Here is a 17,931-nt window from a genome sequence, read left to right as displayed (position 1 = left end):
CTTTTGGCAAAGGATACAGCTTGCTCATTTTCTACAAGCTCTTCCTTCGGCGTCTCTGTTTTCGAGAAGGCTCACGTATTTTGAAGATTTGTGCTCTGACACCTCACCTCTACGCCACACGGTCTCCCTGGTCTACCGGGCTTTGGCCTCACCGGACGAATCTTTCCGTCCCCCATTTATTGCCAAATGGGAAAGGGACTTGAATGTATCTTTTACGGACCATCAGGTTGAGAGGATATTATTCTTCACGTACAAGACCTCCCGCTGCTCGCGGTATCAGGAGGTGGGTTATAAGTGTTTGACCCGCTGGCACTATATCCCAGTTAGACTTCATTGAATGTTTCCGTCCTGCCCAGATGTTTGCTGGAGGTGTGGGGAAGAGGCTGGTACCTACCTACATGTTTTCTGGTCATGTCCGCGTCTTCAGTCTTTCTGGACGGAGGTCCTACGCATTGCCCAGAAATTTACAGACCATCCCCTCACCCTGGACCCAGCCCTCTTCCTCCTTCATCATCATGAATATCCGAGGGCGTCCTATCGGAAATCAATTCTGCCGCTTCTGTTCACGGCGGCTAAAAGCTGCATCCCCCCGCTCTGGAAGCAGACGCAGCCTCCTACGGTAGCTATGTGGCTCCGCAAGGTTTCCTGCCTCAATGATATGGAAGATCTAGTAGCCACTGAGCACGGTACACGAGACAAGTTGCTGAAACGCTGGTTCTACTGGCATGAATTTAAGTATACTTCAGAATACACAGAGTTGCTTACCCGCTGATGATCGCGGGGCGGGGGTCGGCCGCCCCCCCCCCCCTTGTTTCTCCCCTGACCCCTTCCTTCTTCTCCCTGGTCCCCTTCCCCCTTCTTTTTCTTTCTCTGTCTATTTTCCACATCTCATCCTTCTTTCCCTCGACTCTAGGCATACCGTCTATATATTTCTTCATCCTCTTTACCGCTCCTAGGAATTGGCTATTATATTGTTGGCTCCTACTCAGGTTGTTTAGTCAGTTTCCTGGAATGATGCAGTGCGCGACACCCCTCTGAAGGACGTACCGCCAGTAAGCCCTCTGGTGTCTGCCGCGGCATTCCGGGGCGCTTTGGGGGGGCCTCCCTTCCCCGGATGCCGGTGGGGTGGGGGGGTCTCCCTGAATGTGTCCTAAGAATTTATCTGTTCACTATTCAGCTCTAAAATGTTAGGCCGTTGGCTTCACGGAGGGTTTACATTATATATCTGATGTGCTCTATAGACGATTTAGTGATACGTTGGTACCTTTTGAAATGCTGTCTGAATTGTCTATAATTTGTTCTCAGCTCATTATACCTGTACTTTGATCGTACCTGTTGTTGGCATGTGGTATGCTTGTATGTTTCTTTCTAATAAAGAATTTTGAAAAAAGAAAAAAAGAAAAAAGGAATGTTGGATGCACATGTGCAAGTAAATGCCAATACAAAGAAGCATTGGTGTTTTCAATAGAGTGGCTCTGTACAACTATGCAATTGTATGTCAGGCTTTGCCTATGCAGGATTGGTAGTTGATGGCAACGGTCTTTCTTTCAGTTTTTGCCTTTGAAGACACACCCTCATTTCATGGCTGATGTCCGAGTTCTGTGGCATCTTTTACGCCCTTTTGTTTGTTTTTCCTTTAATACCCTGTTCTTTAAAACTTCATACTAGAGCTGCATGATTCTAATTTAAAATGAGAATCGCAATTTATTTTTTTTTTATGCTTAAAATAAAGATCTCGATTCTCGGCATAACCTCTTGCACATTATACAAAAATAAAATTTGGCTAACTTTACTGTTTAGAATTTTTTTTTTATTCATTCAAGTGTATTTTTTCCCCCACAAAATTGAGTTTTAAAGACTGCTGTGCAAATAGTGTGACATAAAATATTGCAACGACCCCCATTTTATTCTCTAGGTTCTCTACTAAAAAAAAAAAAAAAAAAAAAAAAAGTTTGGGGGTCCTAAGTAATTTTCTAGCAAAAAATACTTATTTTAACTTGTAAGCAACAAATGTCAGAAAAAGGCTTAGTCTTTAAATGGTTAAACTGACCTCTCATTTATAGACCGAAGTTTATCCCTTTGATCTAAAAGAACCAAATGATGCTATGTTTCTCTATATCTCTCAGCATTTTTTTTTTTTTCTTATTTGACAGCTGTGAGCTTGGAACTGCACTGCACTGTTACATGAATCGTGGAAATGCTGGATTAAGATCGTGAGAGGGGGTTGAATTGAAATTGCGATTTTTCTTTTTTAACGATTAATCTTGCAGCTCTACTTCATACCGCAATAAACCTAAATGACCCAACTTTCTCTAGCCCTATTTTACTTAGCAAGGCTTTACTTAGAGGGTACTCAAAAACCATACTGTTAAACATTTTTGTTAAAATGTTAATTCTCATTCTTTCTGCCTTGCAGTGATGGTCATCGGATTGCTGAGATATGCCTTTGTCATTGAACGTTATGGTCCCTCCCTGCTGAACACTGTAGCGTTTGTGTTGGGTTGGATTTGTGCTGCTGGACTCACCATGGTTGGTAGTTTTCAGGTAAGAATGTTTTAAAAAAAAGCTCATGGCTGAATACCACCCGCATGTTTTCATTGTGTGGTAATGTTTTTAAACCGTCATGTCGTCTTTGTATTTATGAATGCATGTTTGGGTAGCCATTTTCTTCATCCTATAAGCAGATTGGCTTCCTATTGGTCCTCTCCCATTGTCAATAAGGTTTTGCTCTTTTGAAAGCAACAGATGTTTTGCAGTCTTTGATGTCAATCACACACAATGCACCCTGTAGCCAGAGACCTGTCGTTTCTGCTAAGACTGTATGTGATATGATGGGGTATAGAGCACCACTTTTTATTTAGGCCAAAAGGTGGTACATACTATTTGAAAAATATATTTGGTAATGCTATGACATGTGCCCTGGTGATTCATGCGACATGTGATTTTTAGAGACAGGCCCAATTTAAACCTCCCCTGAAAGGTCATTATTTGAAGATTTACTTTGTGTTGTAATTTGGAATTAAGCTAGTTGATCGAGGATGTTAGTTTTGTTCCCACAAAAGCAAATCGTCACAACGTGACCTGCCATGACTGCTTGAGGACAAGAATTCCAAAATCTGTATGTAGAGAATTAAAAGCAACTTTTACTGGTTATACAGATTAATTTTTCACACCATCATTGAGCTGAATAAATTTTCTCAGTTTTAATTAGTTGCAAAAGCCTTTGTTTTTTGTAGTATTTCACTGAAAATGTTGAACATTTTACAATATTGTTTATGGTAATTGTTACAGAAATATCTATAAAGAAAATATCTGTTTTAGTAGCATATTATATAAGGCCTCACTACAGAAATCCACATGAAAGTCTTTTAATTGGTGCACGTGCTCTGTGTTTAGTTGTCAATGGGAACTGCATGAACTATGAGCTGCTCCATGTGGATTTTTGCCCACAGGGGAAAAGGGAGGCATGTCTGTCAGAATGCGTACATAGACTCCTTGTAAAATGAGGAGCCAGCAACATACACCCACTTGTGTAAAGAGCAGCAGAGCCGACTTGGTCAAATTACTCAGATCTTGGAAATGTTATTAAAGTCATATTAAATCTAAAAGCAAACATTTACTATATTGCAGTTTACTAATTATTAGATGTGGTGGCTGCATTCATTTTTTTTACTTTTCTACTTTCAACTGATACAGCCAGTAAGTCTGTTTTTTTTTGTTTTTTTTTGTTTTTTTATTCCCCCAAAATAAGCTTTTAAACAGAATGTACCAGTTACACAGATGAGACAAAAAATAGTTTAACAATAAAAAGGGTGCTTACAATGGTCAGCTTTTATTTATGGAAAACCTTTATCCCTGAAGGAAAAAAAAAAAAACTGCTGTAACTGCTTATAAAGTATTAGCTGGAGTTTGGCTTTTATATGTTGGTGTATTTAAATCTGCTAGTACATCGAACACTCCCCACCCCCCAGAATGAAAATGCTGCTGTCCAGATATACCCCATGTGCTCCTACATCCAGAGTGGGGGCACTCTAATACAGGAGATGTGTTACTGGCCAGATCATGAGGTGAAAACAGTGGAAAAGAGCCTAAAAACGAAAACTATTACAACCACTACGTCTGATTGATAATCTGAAATATATTAGTTCTTAGTGAGTGGCATCAATGTATGTACTATACATCATCAGCATTGTTCTATAAGAATGTGTTCAATACTTCTAAATTTAGGATAGAATTTGAGATTATTTTTTGTATTTAAAAAAAAAAATAATAATAATTGCAGTATATAGTGGGGCAGCCTCCCAGGAGATTAGTGATTACTGTAGTATTGCTGAATACTACAGTGATTTATCTTTCACAGCAGTCTATCAGGTAGGAGATTTGCATACTTGCATTAAGAAAAGTCTCAGCAATTAAACCCTTCCCACCACTGCCTTCAGGCCCTTAAGAGGTTCCAAATGCTGGGAGGCGGGCATTTAGGTCATGTGATCGCTGTGATTGGCTGTCACAGCAACCACATGATCGTAAAGCTCCTGATCTCAAGTATGCAGTGGGGGCTTTCTGATCCCTGCTGGTGACTGTGCTTGGAGCGTGCAGGGCTTACGCTCCGAGCACAGAAACTTTTACATAAGGCTGCATATATGTACCACTTTGCCTTTAAAACCCACCCACATGTATGCGCCATGTAGGTGGAAAAAGGTTAAGGTCATACGTGGATTTCAGCTTTAAACTTTAACCCTAAATGATGGTCGTTTTCATGTAAACCCCATAATCCCCCCTCACAGAAAGTATTGCAACTGTACTTATTACATAGATCCTGTTATACGCCACAAATGTTATTTAAGTTTGTCAGACTCTTAGATGACCCTTGTCCTAGAGGTGGAGACTCTCCCCGGGTACACTCCTTCACGTGATATGGTGGTGCCCCAAGCTACATGTTTTACACTTTGCTACACCCTGGGCCCATTTTTTTGTCACTTGTACTTGCTATTACCACTGCTCAGATCCCAGCTGACCCCTATGTAAAGTCACTGTGAAGTTGTTGAAAGTACCTAAGTATTTTGCACACACTGCCCTCCTACCCTATTGATTGGTAGTCAGGTGGTGTTTATGGTGCTTAATAGTCAAAAATACTGGGATTTTTATGTAGCGCTAGCAGTAATTTGAGTGGTGGTAAAGGGTAAATGGGTAAGTATAGGTAAAGTGTGTGGGGAAAAGGGGGAGGGTTTTTTCCTACATCAGGTCTATAATTGCCAATTTTAACTAGATTTCAATGTCTGTCTTAGGCTGGGTTCATATATAAGCGAATTGGATGCTGCTTTCCCATTATCCAATTCACATAACATTCGAGTGTGACCAGCTCTCAATGGAGCCAATTTAGACCGGTCTGGGGCGGCAGAGGATCGCATTTCAAAAGGGTCCACACACCGGACCCCGGGCATGAACCTGCGGCCGCACAAATGTGAACCCGTTCTTAAGTTGCCTAGCAACTCTGTCAGAATACACTGGTCAGCATATGCAGCCGATGATGGGGGGAACATTTTCCATTGTGGCCCTTTGACAGACATTGATTAAACAATCTACTTCTCTTGAGTAGGGAACCCACACACTGAAGGAACTTTGGTTGATCGCTGCTGGACTGGCTGAATTTCAGTCTATAGCCTGCTTTAGTTGTGCTGACCAGAGGAGGAAAGGCACAGGGAGAACCTCACCAATGTGGTGACTTTCTTCTATCACCAAGTAAAGCTGCCTTGGAGCAGGAATATGACACAGGAAAGTATAGTCTTGGTAAGTGCGCTCACTACTAGGTATGTAGAATGGCAGGGGTGTACAGGGCTTCTATAGACCTCTACTTTGCAGGGTTTTAAATTCTGAAATTGGACCAGGGTTTGAGAGAATCTGCAGTACTTTTGTAGAGATGCTTCAGACAGGCAGTGAGCAAGTTACATATCACTTTCTATTCCATTGCTTTCTATTCACACACAAATTATCAGCAACTTTTATCTGTGAAGTTGATGCATGATCTGTAATTTTTTTACTTATTTGAAAATGAGACCTTAAAAGCATACTAGGAACACAGGCGAAGTGTTCGGATTCATGATTTTCTTTTCAGACACAGCTGCAATATATTAGACCACCCTTCCTCTTAAAATATCCCAATATCTGTTACCTGGGAAACCCGTTTTCTTACTCCTGTAAAAATTGAACTATTTCCTATCTTGCCCACTCTAGGCTCCTTGCTGTTGCACACAGGAGAGGTTGCACAGATAATCTAACCTTGGGAAGGTAGCCCACCCAAGAAGTAAATGTCAAATTTTAGCAGCAACAAAATTGAAGTGTCTCACATATAACTCAGATTGTTGCAGTGTTTCCTGGTGAGCTTTTCAGTTGTTGCCTGAAGTTGCTCTTGAAGCGCTTTTGCTAATATGTGGTATTTGTTAAATGGACCCAGCACAGACAAGTAAACAAAGATCGGAGAGCACCAGCTGTCTCCAGTTTCACTGGTCGGCTGGGTACTGTTGAGTTAGCACTTTTGTAACCGCTGCAGATGGAAAATTAAGACATGGAAAGTCACAGACTTTGTGTGCATGTGTTTCTATCATTTTAATATATGCATGCAGCATCATGTTTTACCCGGGCATTTATTCTAAAAATATATATTTTGTTCAAAGCAGTGTATAAATTATTTTTATAGAGGAAAGTTATTCAAGTTTTAAACCAAAGCATGACATTTTCAGGCCTACAGCTCATGTTTGTGAGTACTTAGTTTTATTAGCCAGTGCAAACACACCCATGATGAGCTGGATCTGAAATTTTACCTGTTGTACAGGGGTTTTCTTGGAACATAGTATATTCAAAGAGAACATGTAATTACCCAGCTATAACACATGGCCTAAAGAAGCTCCATGGTCACAGCATACATTTTTTCTCAGAGCGTAGTAGACATTTTTTTATCTAGTGAGATTGTGAAAAAGAAAAGCACCATTTTATTGATATTTTCCAATAACCGAGTTTAGGACATTTCCATATGCAAGAGCTCATGAGAGTCCTGACCACAGCTATGGCAGTCCCTGTGATTCCACTGGAACAATTTTTGTGAAGCGTGATAAATACTGTAAAGAATAAAGAGCTGGGCGAGTTTTTAATGGGAGAAAGTGAGACTTTAGAGACTGGTCAAGGCTTCATCCCAGTGTTCTTCCTAGAGAGGGCCCAGATTGTCATCTGTCCCAACCTTTTTACGTAGCAAAACTATTCAGGTTTGATAGTCATGGCAAGATGACTATAGCTGTGATATTAGTCAAAATTAGAGCAGGCTACCACTGAGAAAGGGCTAAGTTCACCTTCTGTATGTATGCCTATGCTACCAATTCCTTTGTAATATTTAATTTAACATAACTTATTTGAGGCCCCTTTCACACGGGCGACCCAATCAGGTCCTCCTGTCCGTTTTTCTGGCAGACCTGATCGGACCCTCCAGTCTCTTCTATGGAACAGCGGATGTCAGCGGACACATGCCATCCGATCCTGTCCGCCAACAGATAGATGTTGGTCCTATTCCCCATTCTTCGATCGGATGGAAATAGGCGGTCACATTCATCTGATAGCCTCCTAGAGGGGAGCAGCACTGTGTCTGTGTCCACTCTGCATAGCGGAGTGGACACGTACCTGGCATACTCCTCCTCAGCGGAGGGATCCCCTGCTGAGCAAGCAGATTCAGCTTCATAGGAGGCGCCTGTGTGAAAGGGGCCTAAGAATACTGAAACCATTAATTGAATGGCACCTGTCATTTTGGGGTGATTCACATGCAATCTGGGTACACAGCGCAGGTTTCCCGCACCACATTCTGGTGTGAAGTGGCTGTTAGAGAGGAGGCAGGAATATTGTACACATACATACATTTTCATAGAAAATATCATTTAAATTCAGAGATGACAAACTTTTAAAATGGTATTAGGCAATATGTAATGAATATTGCATCTTACCAATCCTTAATGTGGAGTTCCAGGCTGTTAAAAAAGTAATAAATAAAAGTCAGCAGCTACAAATACTGTAGCTGCTAACGTTTAATATGAGGACACTTAACTGTCCATGGATCCCACGATGTCGGCACCCCAAGCCGATTCGTCCATAGGCTTCGGGTGCAGGCATCGGCATTGCAAGCAAGGGAAACCAGCAGTGAAGCCTTCAGGCTTCATAGCCGGTTTCCTACTTCACATGCGTGAGTCTTGCTGTGCTTTCTGAATGGTCCCTTCATCTTTTGGGACACACACCAGTCCCAGAAGGCAGCGGGGGGGGGGGGGAAGGAGGGGTCAGGCATGACTCAGAACGCCGTACAGGGATCTTACCAGGAAGTGAGTGTGAGTACCTGTCAAAACCAGGTACCCACTCCCCCCCCCCCCCCCCAAAAAGTGCCAAATGTGGCAGTGGAGGGGGTTGCAAACATGCAGAGATTCCCTTTTGGGTGGAGCTCCGCTTTAACCACTTCCCACCTGGAGGACGTCCATGGATGTCCTCAGGTTTCAATGGTTATGCCAGGATGATGCCTGCACCTACAGGCATCATCCCAGTATGTATCTTTTAAACCAGCGATTCCCTTTCAGGTAGAAGTGATCTGAGTGGCTAATTAGCCACTCAATAACTTCTGAGAGTGGCGGAAGGGGGTCTCACCCCCCTCCAGTGGTCACCACCACCTTTCCTGGGCGATTGCTGCCCTGAACAGAGAGGGAGGAATTGATGACGTTCCGCTCCCTGTAACCCTGGAAACCGGGAGCAACAAGTAATTTGTCACTTCTGGTTCCACCAGCAGCATATCTGTGTCGGATCGGCTTCATGGGAGGCTAGAGGAGAGATTTAGGGTGTTGTTCATCCCTTGTGATAGCACTAAAGTTAATAAAAAAGTGTAAAAAAAATAGTGATTTCACGCATATGCAAATGCATATGCTACTGCCACACAAATATGTAAACGGTGATCGCACCACACATGAGGTATTGTCACAATTGTCACAGCAAGAGCAATAATGCTAGCACCAGATCTCCTGTGCAACTCTAAACTGGTAAAGGTGTTTAAAGTGTCGCCTATGGGGAATTTTATATATATATATATATATATATATATATATATATATATATATATATATATTATCTCACAAAAGTTTGTATACCTCTACATTTTTGTAAATATTTTATATCTTTTCATGTGATAACACTGAAGAATTTCCACTTTGCTACAATGTAAAGTAGTGAGTTTACAGCTTGTAAAACAGTGTGAATTTGGTGTCCCCTCAAAATAACTCAACACACAGCCATTGATGTCTAAACCGCTGGCAACAAAAATGAGTACACGTACAAGTGAAAATGTCCAAATTGGGCCCAAAGTGTCAATATTTTGTGTGGCCACCATTATTTTCCAGCACTGCCTTAGCGCTCTTGGCCATGGAGTTCAGAGCTTCACAGGTTGCCATTGGAGTCCTCTTCCATTCCTCCATGACGACATCATGGAGCTGGTGGATGTTGGAGACCTTGCGCTCCTCCTCCTCCCATTTGAGGATGCCCCACAGATGCTCAATAGGGTTTAGGTGTGGAGACATGCAGCTTGGTCAGTCCATCACCTTTACCCTCAGCTTCTTTAGCAAGGCAGTGGTCATCTTGGAGGTGTGTTTGCTGTCGTTATCATGTTGGAATACTGCCCATCAGCCCAGTCTTTGATGGGTGGGGATCATGCTCTGCTTCAGTATGTCACATTACATGTTGGCATTGATAGTTCCCTCAATGAAACTGTAGCTTCATAGTGCCGGTCGCACTCATGCAGCTCCAGACCATGACACTCCCTCCACCATGATTGACTGTAGGCAGGACACACTTGTCTTTGCACTCCTCACCTGGTTGCCGCAACACACGCTTGACACCATCTGAACCAAATAAGTTTTTCTTGGTCTCATCAGACCACAGGACATGGCTCCAGTAATGCATGTCCTTAGTCTGCTTGTCTTCAACAAACTGTTTGCGGGCTTACTTGTGCATCATCTTTAGAAGAGGCTTCCTTCCGGGATGACAGCCATGCAGACCAATTTGGTGCAGTGTGTGGCGTATGCAGTTTGTGGCTTTTTTTTTTTTCCTTTTAAATGGAACTTTTCTCTTACGTCTTCTGACAGTCACAGCCCTTCCATGTGTTCTTCACTATTGGGTAATGGCGCCCTCTGCAGGAGCAGGCTAGGTAGTGAAAACGTATTAATAAAAAAAAAAAAAAAGCTTTACACAAGACACACCTTTAGGGGCTGTCCCTCTGGACATTACCCTCAGCCACACAGTGCTGCTAATCAGTTTCTTGCTGCCTAGCTTAGGAGTAGGACTATGATACCCTGCTGGGACTCCTTGTCTTAGTTTTTATTTTTCTTTGGAAAATGTTTTTCTTTTTATTTTTCTCACTATCGCTAGTTAGTCAGGGGGATCCTCCTGGAGAACTACAAGAGACACCCGGGCTGGGCCTTTCACTGGATAATCTAGATCCTCATGGTGTCCCAGCCAGGCCTACCAGCGTGCGCAGGTTGTGGTCCGCCCAGGCCTGCCACAAAGGTGCACCCAGCGGATGGGAACAAGCCTGCAGAGGAATTTTCTTCACCAGGACGCATCAGCCCTGGAACGCCCTGTGTTGCAGCATCCCCCCTTGGCTCAGGGTGGGAGGTGACCCGTCTCGGAGCAGAGACCACGGTCCGTGGTGTGGTGAGTGATGCTACCCCCTGTCCCTGGGACAGTCATCTGGGGGGGGGGGGGTATGTGGGCCCACTCCTTGGGGATGTCAGAGCATGCGGTCTCTGTTGTGTCCCCCCCTGGCCGGTCTGGACAGTCCCTGCCTCCCTGCTTTCTCTGGGGGTGCTCTAGCGGCAAACGCTGCTTGGGGGGGGCTTTTACCTCGTCCTGGGGGGGCTTCCCTGTGGATCCCGCGGTGGCCAGGGTCCTGGGTTCCTGACTGTCGGCTCCGTTTTGTTTAGCCTGCCATTTTGGTTTAGGGCAAGCCTGGCTGACTCCTTGTGAGGGCAGCAGCCATTTTTTGCTACATCTGCTTCGGCGCCGTCTTGGATGTGGGCAGCCGCTTAGTAAGGGCGGCGGCCATTTTCCCAGTGATTTGTCCCCATAGACTTCTATTGGCATCCATTTTTGGTGCGGCTCAGGGCACTGTTCGGCCTCTACTGGATTAGGTCACTTCCTCCTGCCATCTTCCTTTTTCCTGCAGCAGAGCGAGGAGAGCTGTTCGTTTCACTTTCTCTCTGACACTGTGCGGCCTTTTCTCTCCCGTTTTTGGGCATTTATCCTTGAAAAAGTGCTTTTCAGTTTATTTAGCAATCTAAATGGGGGACTCCAGCAGCGGTGCGGACCTCGAAATTCGCCGATATAAAGGGCCAGTGTTGCATTTTTTTATATTACTGTAAAAATGGAGTCCCAGGATAACCATTTCCCCACTGATCTGGTTTGTGCTTCAGGGACCTTCGGAGCACATTCCTTAGCTTCTTTATCTGCTGTTCTTGAAACTTTGACGTCAAAAGTTGATCTTATGATGTCTCAAGGTAATATTCACAAACGGCTGATGCCCTCTCAGTCGTGTGACTCAGAGCCTGATATGGTTGCTACGGACAACGCCCCCCGGGGGCGTCCCAGACCTCGCACTCGGGGAGGGGTAGAAGTCCTCTGCAGCGCGGCAACGCGCTCTAGTTGAAGCACTTATTCACTCCGTCAGGGAGACCCACCCAGTCAGGTAAGCGGGTTTCCTTCGGGTCCCTCAAAGCCCAGAAGTCGAGTCAGGTTTTCCCCTGCCCCGAGGTGTTTCACAATATCGTGAACGAACAGTGATGACGCGTTAAGCACACGCTAGCAGTGCCTAAGCGTTTTCAGCGCCGCTGCCCTTTTGCGGACCCCTTTAACAATCGCTGAACGGTATCGCCTAGGGTGGACCACACTGTTTCCAGGTTGAATAAATCCATGGTGGTGCTCGTGGAGGACTCCCCAGTGTTAAAAGACCCGATGGATAGGTACGTGGAGTTACTTTCCCGCCACATGTATTTGGTGGCGGGCTCCCTCCTCAAGCCTGTGTTCGCTTCCGTTCTGGTTTTACAGACGGTTACGGAATGTATCAAGGTGCTTAAACGCAACTTGGTGGTGGAGTCGGTCCCTCCGACTCTTATTGACCTGGTGGACCAAATGGCCCAAGCCATGGTTTACCTGTGTGACGCGGCCCTGGACGAGGCTCCTCTGGTCGCAAGGTTATCTGCGGTGAGGGTCGCACTCCGCCGCATGGTTTGGTTGAAGAGCTGGTCAGCTAACCATGCTTCAAAAAAGACTGTCTGATATCCCTTACTTGGGGGAATTCCTTTTTGGGGAACCCTTGAATGAGATTGTCAAGGGTCTCACAGGGGGGCAAGAGTACCCTCCTGCCCCACTCCGCGAAGGGTAAAACACCCCGCATGCGGCGGAGTCCTTCCTTCAAGGCTTAATGGGGGTTTTTTCGTGCCTCTGGGGCGCAGGAAAAAGGTAAACCGTTCAGAGCCTCCGGAGAGGACGAGGTGGCTTGGTCAGATGAATCAGAGCATAGCCAGTCCAGTTTGGAGGACGGCTCATCCTCCGCATGAAGGAACACCCTCACCTTCTTCGGGGGTGGGGGACTGTCTGCGTTGCCTGGGCGTCGCTGGTTCAGAACTCATGGGTTCAATAACGTATTCGTTCAGGGTTTAAGCCCGTATTTCGGTCTCGCACGGCAGACAGGTTCTTTCCACCATGTTTCCATTTATCTCCGGGATCGTTTGTGAAAACTCAGGGAGGCAGTGCGGGCTCCGCTTGCACATGGAGTGGTGGTGCCGTTTCCTTGGCAGGAAAGCTTTCGGGATCTTTCATTCACCCCTGTTCCCGGTGCCCGGGTACCCTGGGGCTTCACCAAGGTTTGTCCGGGGTGTTAGCCTTGTTCCCGCTGGGGCGATTGCGCTCTTTGGCTATCTGGACGAATTCCTGTTGAGAGCGGGTTATTACCCGACCCTGTTGGGCGATCTGACGATCTTCCTTTCGATCCAGGTCATGGAGTTCAGGGCGATCAAACTCTGCCTGCTCCTTGGACGCCTCGGTAGCACGGTCTCCCAGTCCTGGTTGTGGCTTACATTGATCATCAAGGGGGCGGCCAAGGATGTGGCCGGGATTCTGACTTGGGCCGAGGCACACGTTCCAGCTATCTCTGCTGTTCATATTCCGGAAGTGGAGAACTGACAGACGGACTTTTTGAGTCGTCAGTTCTTGGATCAGGGGGAATGGTCCCTGCATCAGGAGGTGTTTGGTCTCCTGTATGCCCGATGGGGGACTCCAGACGTGGATCTGTTCGCGTCTCGTCCTAACAGAAAGGTGGAAAGGTTTGTGGCCAGGGCTCGAGATCCTCTGGCAGTCGCCACGGACGCGTTGGTGATGCCTTGGCACCACTATCGGCTGCTTTACGCCTTTCCCCCGATTCAACTGTTGTTCAGGTTCCTCTGCAGGTTGGCGTTTGAACAGGTGCAAGTGATTCTGGTGGCCCCTGACTGGCCTCGTCAGTCTTGGTAAGCGGACCTCGTCAAAATGGTCATCGAGCCTCCCTGGCGGCTACCTCTGAGAGAAGATCTGCTGTTTCAAGGGCCGATCTTCCATCCTGCTTTACGGTCTCTGGCTTTAATGGCATGGCGGTTGAAGGCCGGGTGTTGAGAGACGGGTCTCTCTGATGCTGTTATTCCTACCTTGCTGAGAGCTCGGAAGGCTACCTCCAGGAGGATTTATCATCGTACCTGGAAGGCTTACATTGCCTGGTGTGAGTCACAAGGGTTGCATTCTCGCTCCTTTTCGGTGGCGTGGGTCCCAGCTTTCTTGCAGAAAGGTGGGGGACAGCGTTTGGCACGATTTAAAGGTAAGGTGTCGGCCTTGGCCATTTTTCTTCCAGCGTCCTTTGGCGACTAATTCCCTGATTCGCACCTTTATTCAAGGGTTGGGTCATCTGGCTTCTCCAAGGAGGGCTCCCTTGCCTCCGTGGGATTTGAAAATTGGTTTTGTCTGTTTTGCAACAACCTCCCTTTGAAAACATCAGTGAAATACCTCTGCCTGTGTTGTCCCAGAAAGTTGCTTTCCTGGTGGCTATCACTTCTGCTTGCAATTGTATCTGAATTGGCGGCTCTGTCCTGCCGTTCACCTTACCTGGTCGTTCATGGGGAGAAGGTTGTTCTGTAATCCAAACACTGTTTTCTCCCTAAGTTGGTGTCTGCCTTCCACCTCAACGAAGATATTGTTTTGCCTTCGCTTTGTGCGAGACCTAAGCATCCAAAGGAATTTGCCTTGCATTCGTTGGATGTGGTTCGGGCGATTAGGGTTTATCTGTCAACCACGGAATCCTTTCTGAAGTCTAATTCCCTGTTTGACCTTCCTGAGGGACCTCGGAAGGGTTTGGCTGCGTCTGCTGCAACCATTTCAAAATGAATCAGACAGACTACTGTTTCTGCCTATTCACTCAAGGGTCAGGTGCCTCCTTTCCCTGTGAAGGCACATTTTACTAGAGCCGTGAGTGCCTCTTGGGCTTTTCGCCATCAGGCTTATGTGGCTTAGGTGTGCGAAGCGGGGACCTGGTCGTCTGTGCACACTTTCACAAAATTCTACAAGATTGACGTGATGGCATCGTCGGATGCTTCCTTTGGCCGCAAAGTTTTTTGCGGTTTGTTGAAGAGACTTGTTTTCTCTTCTTGGGGTGAATTTGTTGTTCTGGGGTTAGCTCCTGTTGGTTGAGCTTCTGTTGCCCGCGTTTTGTTTTCTGGCCTTGTTGGCACTTTACCATTCTGTTGGTTGCGTCTCTTCCCACACTTCACAACTGCAATGCTTCAGGACATCCCAATAGTGAAGAACATATGGAAGGGCTGCGACTGTCAGAGGACGTAAGAGAAAATAGAACTTTTGTAAGAACTTAACGTAAAATTATTTTCTCTGAGTCCTCCCGCACCTCTGTATTTGGGTTGGTTGTCTTCCTGTACTGCTTGCTACGAAACTGATTAGCAGCACTGTGTGGGCTGTCAGGTGTGGTTCCCATCCTGGTTATGGTATGGTAAGTAGCTGTTTTGGGGGTGGACATAGGCCCCTCCCTTGAACGGTGGGAGGCTCGGGTTCCCCTCCTTCCCCCCAGCTCCTCTAAAATTTTAGGTGGTCACTGTAGGTCTTCTGGTCCCCCCCCCCCCATCCTGGGTGAGGTTATGAGCTGGCTTATGCCACATGCTCTTAAGGGGGGGCTTGTTGGAGTTGCTGCTGGCCAGGTTTCTCCTGGTGTGCAATAGGGGGTTGAGCAGGGTTCTTTGCCACCCTGGGGTTGTTGGGCACTAGGGCAGGGATGTCCTCTGGGCTCCCTGCTGCAGTTGTTGGGCCCGCGGAGCGGATGGTTTAGCATCCGTACCTCACGCAGCCGCATCCGGCCAAAAATTTAGGCTGCGGCTTACTGGTCGGGAGCTATGTGGGGCAGCCCCAGTGAGGGTTGCTGAAGCCGCTAACCTCTGTATGGGCATCCCCCCCTCCCTCCGCTGCCCCTGGGTGGTCGGCTCGCACCCAAGCAGTTGGGCGTCCCCTAAAATTTAGGCCACGGCTTGCGGCCAAATTGGGCACCTCTGTTGGGGGGCGGCTCCAGTGAGGTTAGCTGAAGCCCCCACTCTTCTTTTAGGCATCTGCCTGGCTGGGATCTGTGCACTTGCAGCTGGACTTCCACAAACATTTAGGCCGCACGGCCAGCTTGGTGCCTCTCTTGGAAGGGGTGGCGTATTGGGGGCGGTTTATTTTTTATAGCCATGTCCCCAATTTTTGTGTAGGGTACCTGCTCCTTTTTAGCGCACCGGAACCATCAGGTCACGGCAGGCGGCCCCCTATTTAAGAGGGCTATTTCCCATTATGCTAGCCTCTATGGAGGGGCTCGAAGGGTAACCCCCTTTTTTTTTTTTTTTTTTTTTTTTCAGGATCCAGTAGGTAGTCCATTCATGGGCCCTTGGTCGGCATCCCCTTTGCAGGATCGCAGTCACGGCCCTCCCCTGATTGCTATGTTTTCCGGGTGAGCTTAGTATATAGCTCGCCCCGCCCTCCCCTGCCTCATCTGTCTCGTCAGATCCTGAATCTGCTTCCCCCGCCGCGGACGCAAGTCATCCTACTGGGTCTGCATCCACGCACCTTGTGTGCTCAGATAGTGAGGATGATTAATCTGCTCCTCTAGTGCGCATGAAAAGGTGCTGGTGGATGCACTGATTGTGTCAGTATGTGAAACTTTGCAAAATGGAGGATGTAGCTGATGCTTCGTCGAGGGGCCGGTCCCTTTTGGCACCCACAGGCCCTCCAAAGCAGCAAAGGTGTTCCTTTTTTCTGCTTACTGTGACATTGTCACAAAACTTTGTGGTTGTCCAAAACTTTTGTGGTGCCTGTGTTTTTCTTATGTGGTATCCTTATGAGGATTCCCTGCTTAAAAAGTGGACAGTCCCACCCACCTGTAGTGGACTCATTGGTTTACAGGTCAAATAAAGTTACCTTAATTACGGATGAGGAGTTCCCGGCCTTTAAAGATTCCGGCTGATAGGAGGGCTGAGGCTCTAGCCCGCCATATGTTCACTGTGGCTGGTTCGGCACTTGGGCCGGTATTTACTATTGCGCTGGTGTCGCAAACTCTGACTGAGTGGGCTAAACGTTTACGCCGGTACCTGGAGCCTGGAGGGGAAACCACTCATTCCCCCCCCCCCCCCCCGGAGGCAATTCAGCTTCTGTTGTCCAGCAGATGGTCATTCCTCCGGGCTTGCATGCGGGTGCTGGGTCCGATGGGGTCTACCTTCGAGGCGGTTCCGTTTGCATAGTTCCACATGGAATCTCTGCAAAAAGATTCTGCTGAATGGGACAAGAATTTACGGTCTTTGGCACTTCGACAGGGAAAATCCCTTCTCCCCCTGTACTGGACGGTTGTCACCACAGATGCCGGCCTGTCCGAGCGTCCTCGGCACAGATTGTGCTCAGGGGATGTGGACTCTGGAAGAGTCCAGACTGCCGATTAATGTACTGGAACTCTGAGCGATCAGATTTCGTCGGGATCATTGGACAATTCGTCTTCAGGGGTGTCTGGTATGAATTAAATCTGACAATGTGGTCTGTCAATCGCCAAGGAGGCACAAGAAGTGTCCCTGCGGCTCGCAAAGTAGCCGGAATTCCAAGATGAGCAGACCGATTCGTTCCAGCCCTCTCTGCTGTTCACATTCCAAGGAAGGGTACAGAGGTTTGTGGCACAGTCTCGGGATCCTCTGGCCGACGCCACAGATGTGTTCTAATGGCTCTAGACCAGCGTCGCAGGTCTTGGTACGCCGATCTGTGATCTGGTACGGCTGGTCGCCAATCTTCCATCCTGATTTACAGTTGCTGGCTTTTGACCGTTGAAAGCCAGGTGCTGAAGGCTAGAGGTTTGTCTGAATCTGTGATTCCTAAGCTGTCAAAGGCTAGAAAATCTCCCTCTAGGAAGATCTACCATTGTACTTGAAAGACGTACATTGCGATGTGTGAGTCTCTTAGGGTTCCTCCTTTTCCTCCCAACGAGAGGGGTTTAGCAGCGCCTGGCCTTGGATACCATCAAGGGCCAGGTTTCGGTTTTCTTTCAACCTTCATTGGCCACATATTCTTTGGTGCGTACCTTTATCCAGGGAGTTCGACACTTGGCTCCTCCAGTGCGGTCTCCATTGCTATCATGGTACCTCATTTTGGTTCAGTTCTCCAGAAACCTCCCTTTGAAAATATTTGGGAGGTTCCCCTGCTTACATTGTCCCAGATGGTGGCCTTTTTGGTGCCTATTACTGCTGCGCGCAGGGTTTCAGAGCTGGTGGCGTTGTCTTGTCTTCACCTTACCTGGTGGTTCACAGAGATGAGATGGTTTTTTGTCCCTGT

The 17,931-nt window shown here is 46.9% G+C and overlaps 1 protein-coding gene across 1 annotated transcript in view; it reads left to right on the top strand.

Annotated features, from left to right (window-relative positions):
- The window catches only part of LOC309563092 (transmembrane protein 150A-like), a 303,386-nt gene that overhangs the window by 235,915 nt on the left and 49,540 nt on the right, over positions 1 to 17,931 (top strand). Inside the window, exon 5 of the mRNA XM_082267406.1 lies at positions 2,417 to 2,544. Within this exon, the coding sequence (XP_082123532.1) occupies positions 2,417 to 2,544 (128 nt within the window). The remainder of the gene's footprint in view (positions 1 to 2,416; positions 2,545 to 17,931) is intronic.

This window comes from Pelophylax lessonae (assembly GCF_965119305.1).
Source record: "Pelophylax lessonae genome assembly, chromosome: 9".
NCBI classification, from domain to species: Eukaryota; Metazoa; Chordata; class Amphibia; order Anura; family Ranidae; genus Pelophylax; species Pelophylax lessonae.
The sequence above is the reverse complement of the archived record's forward strand: the minus strand, read 5'-3'. Positions and strand labels throughout refer to the sequence as shown.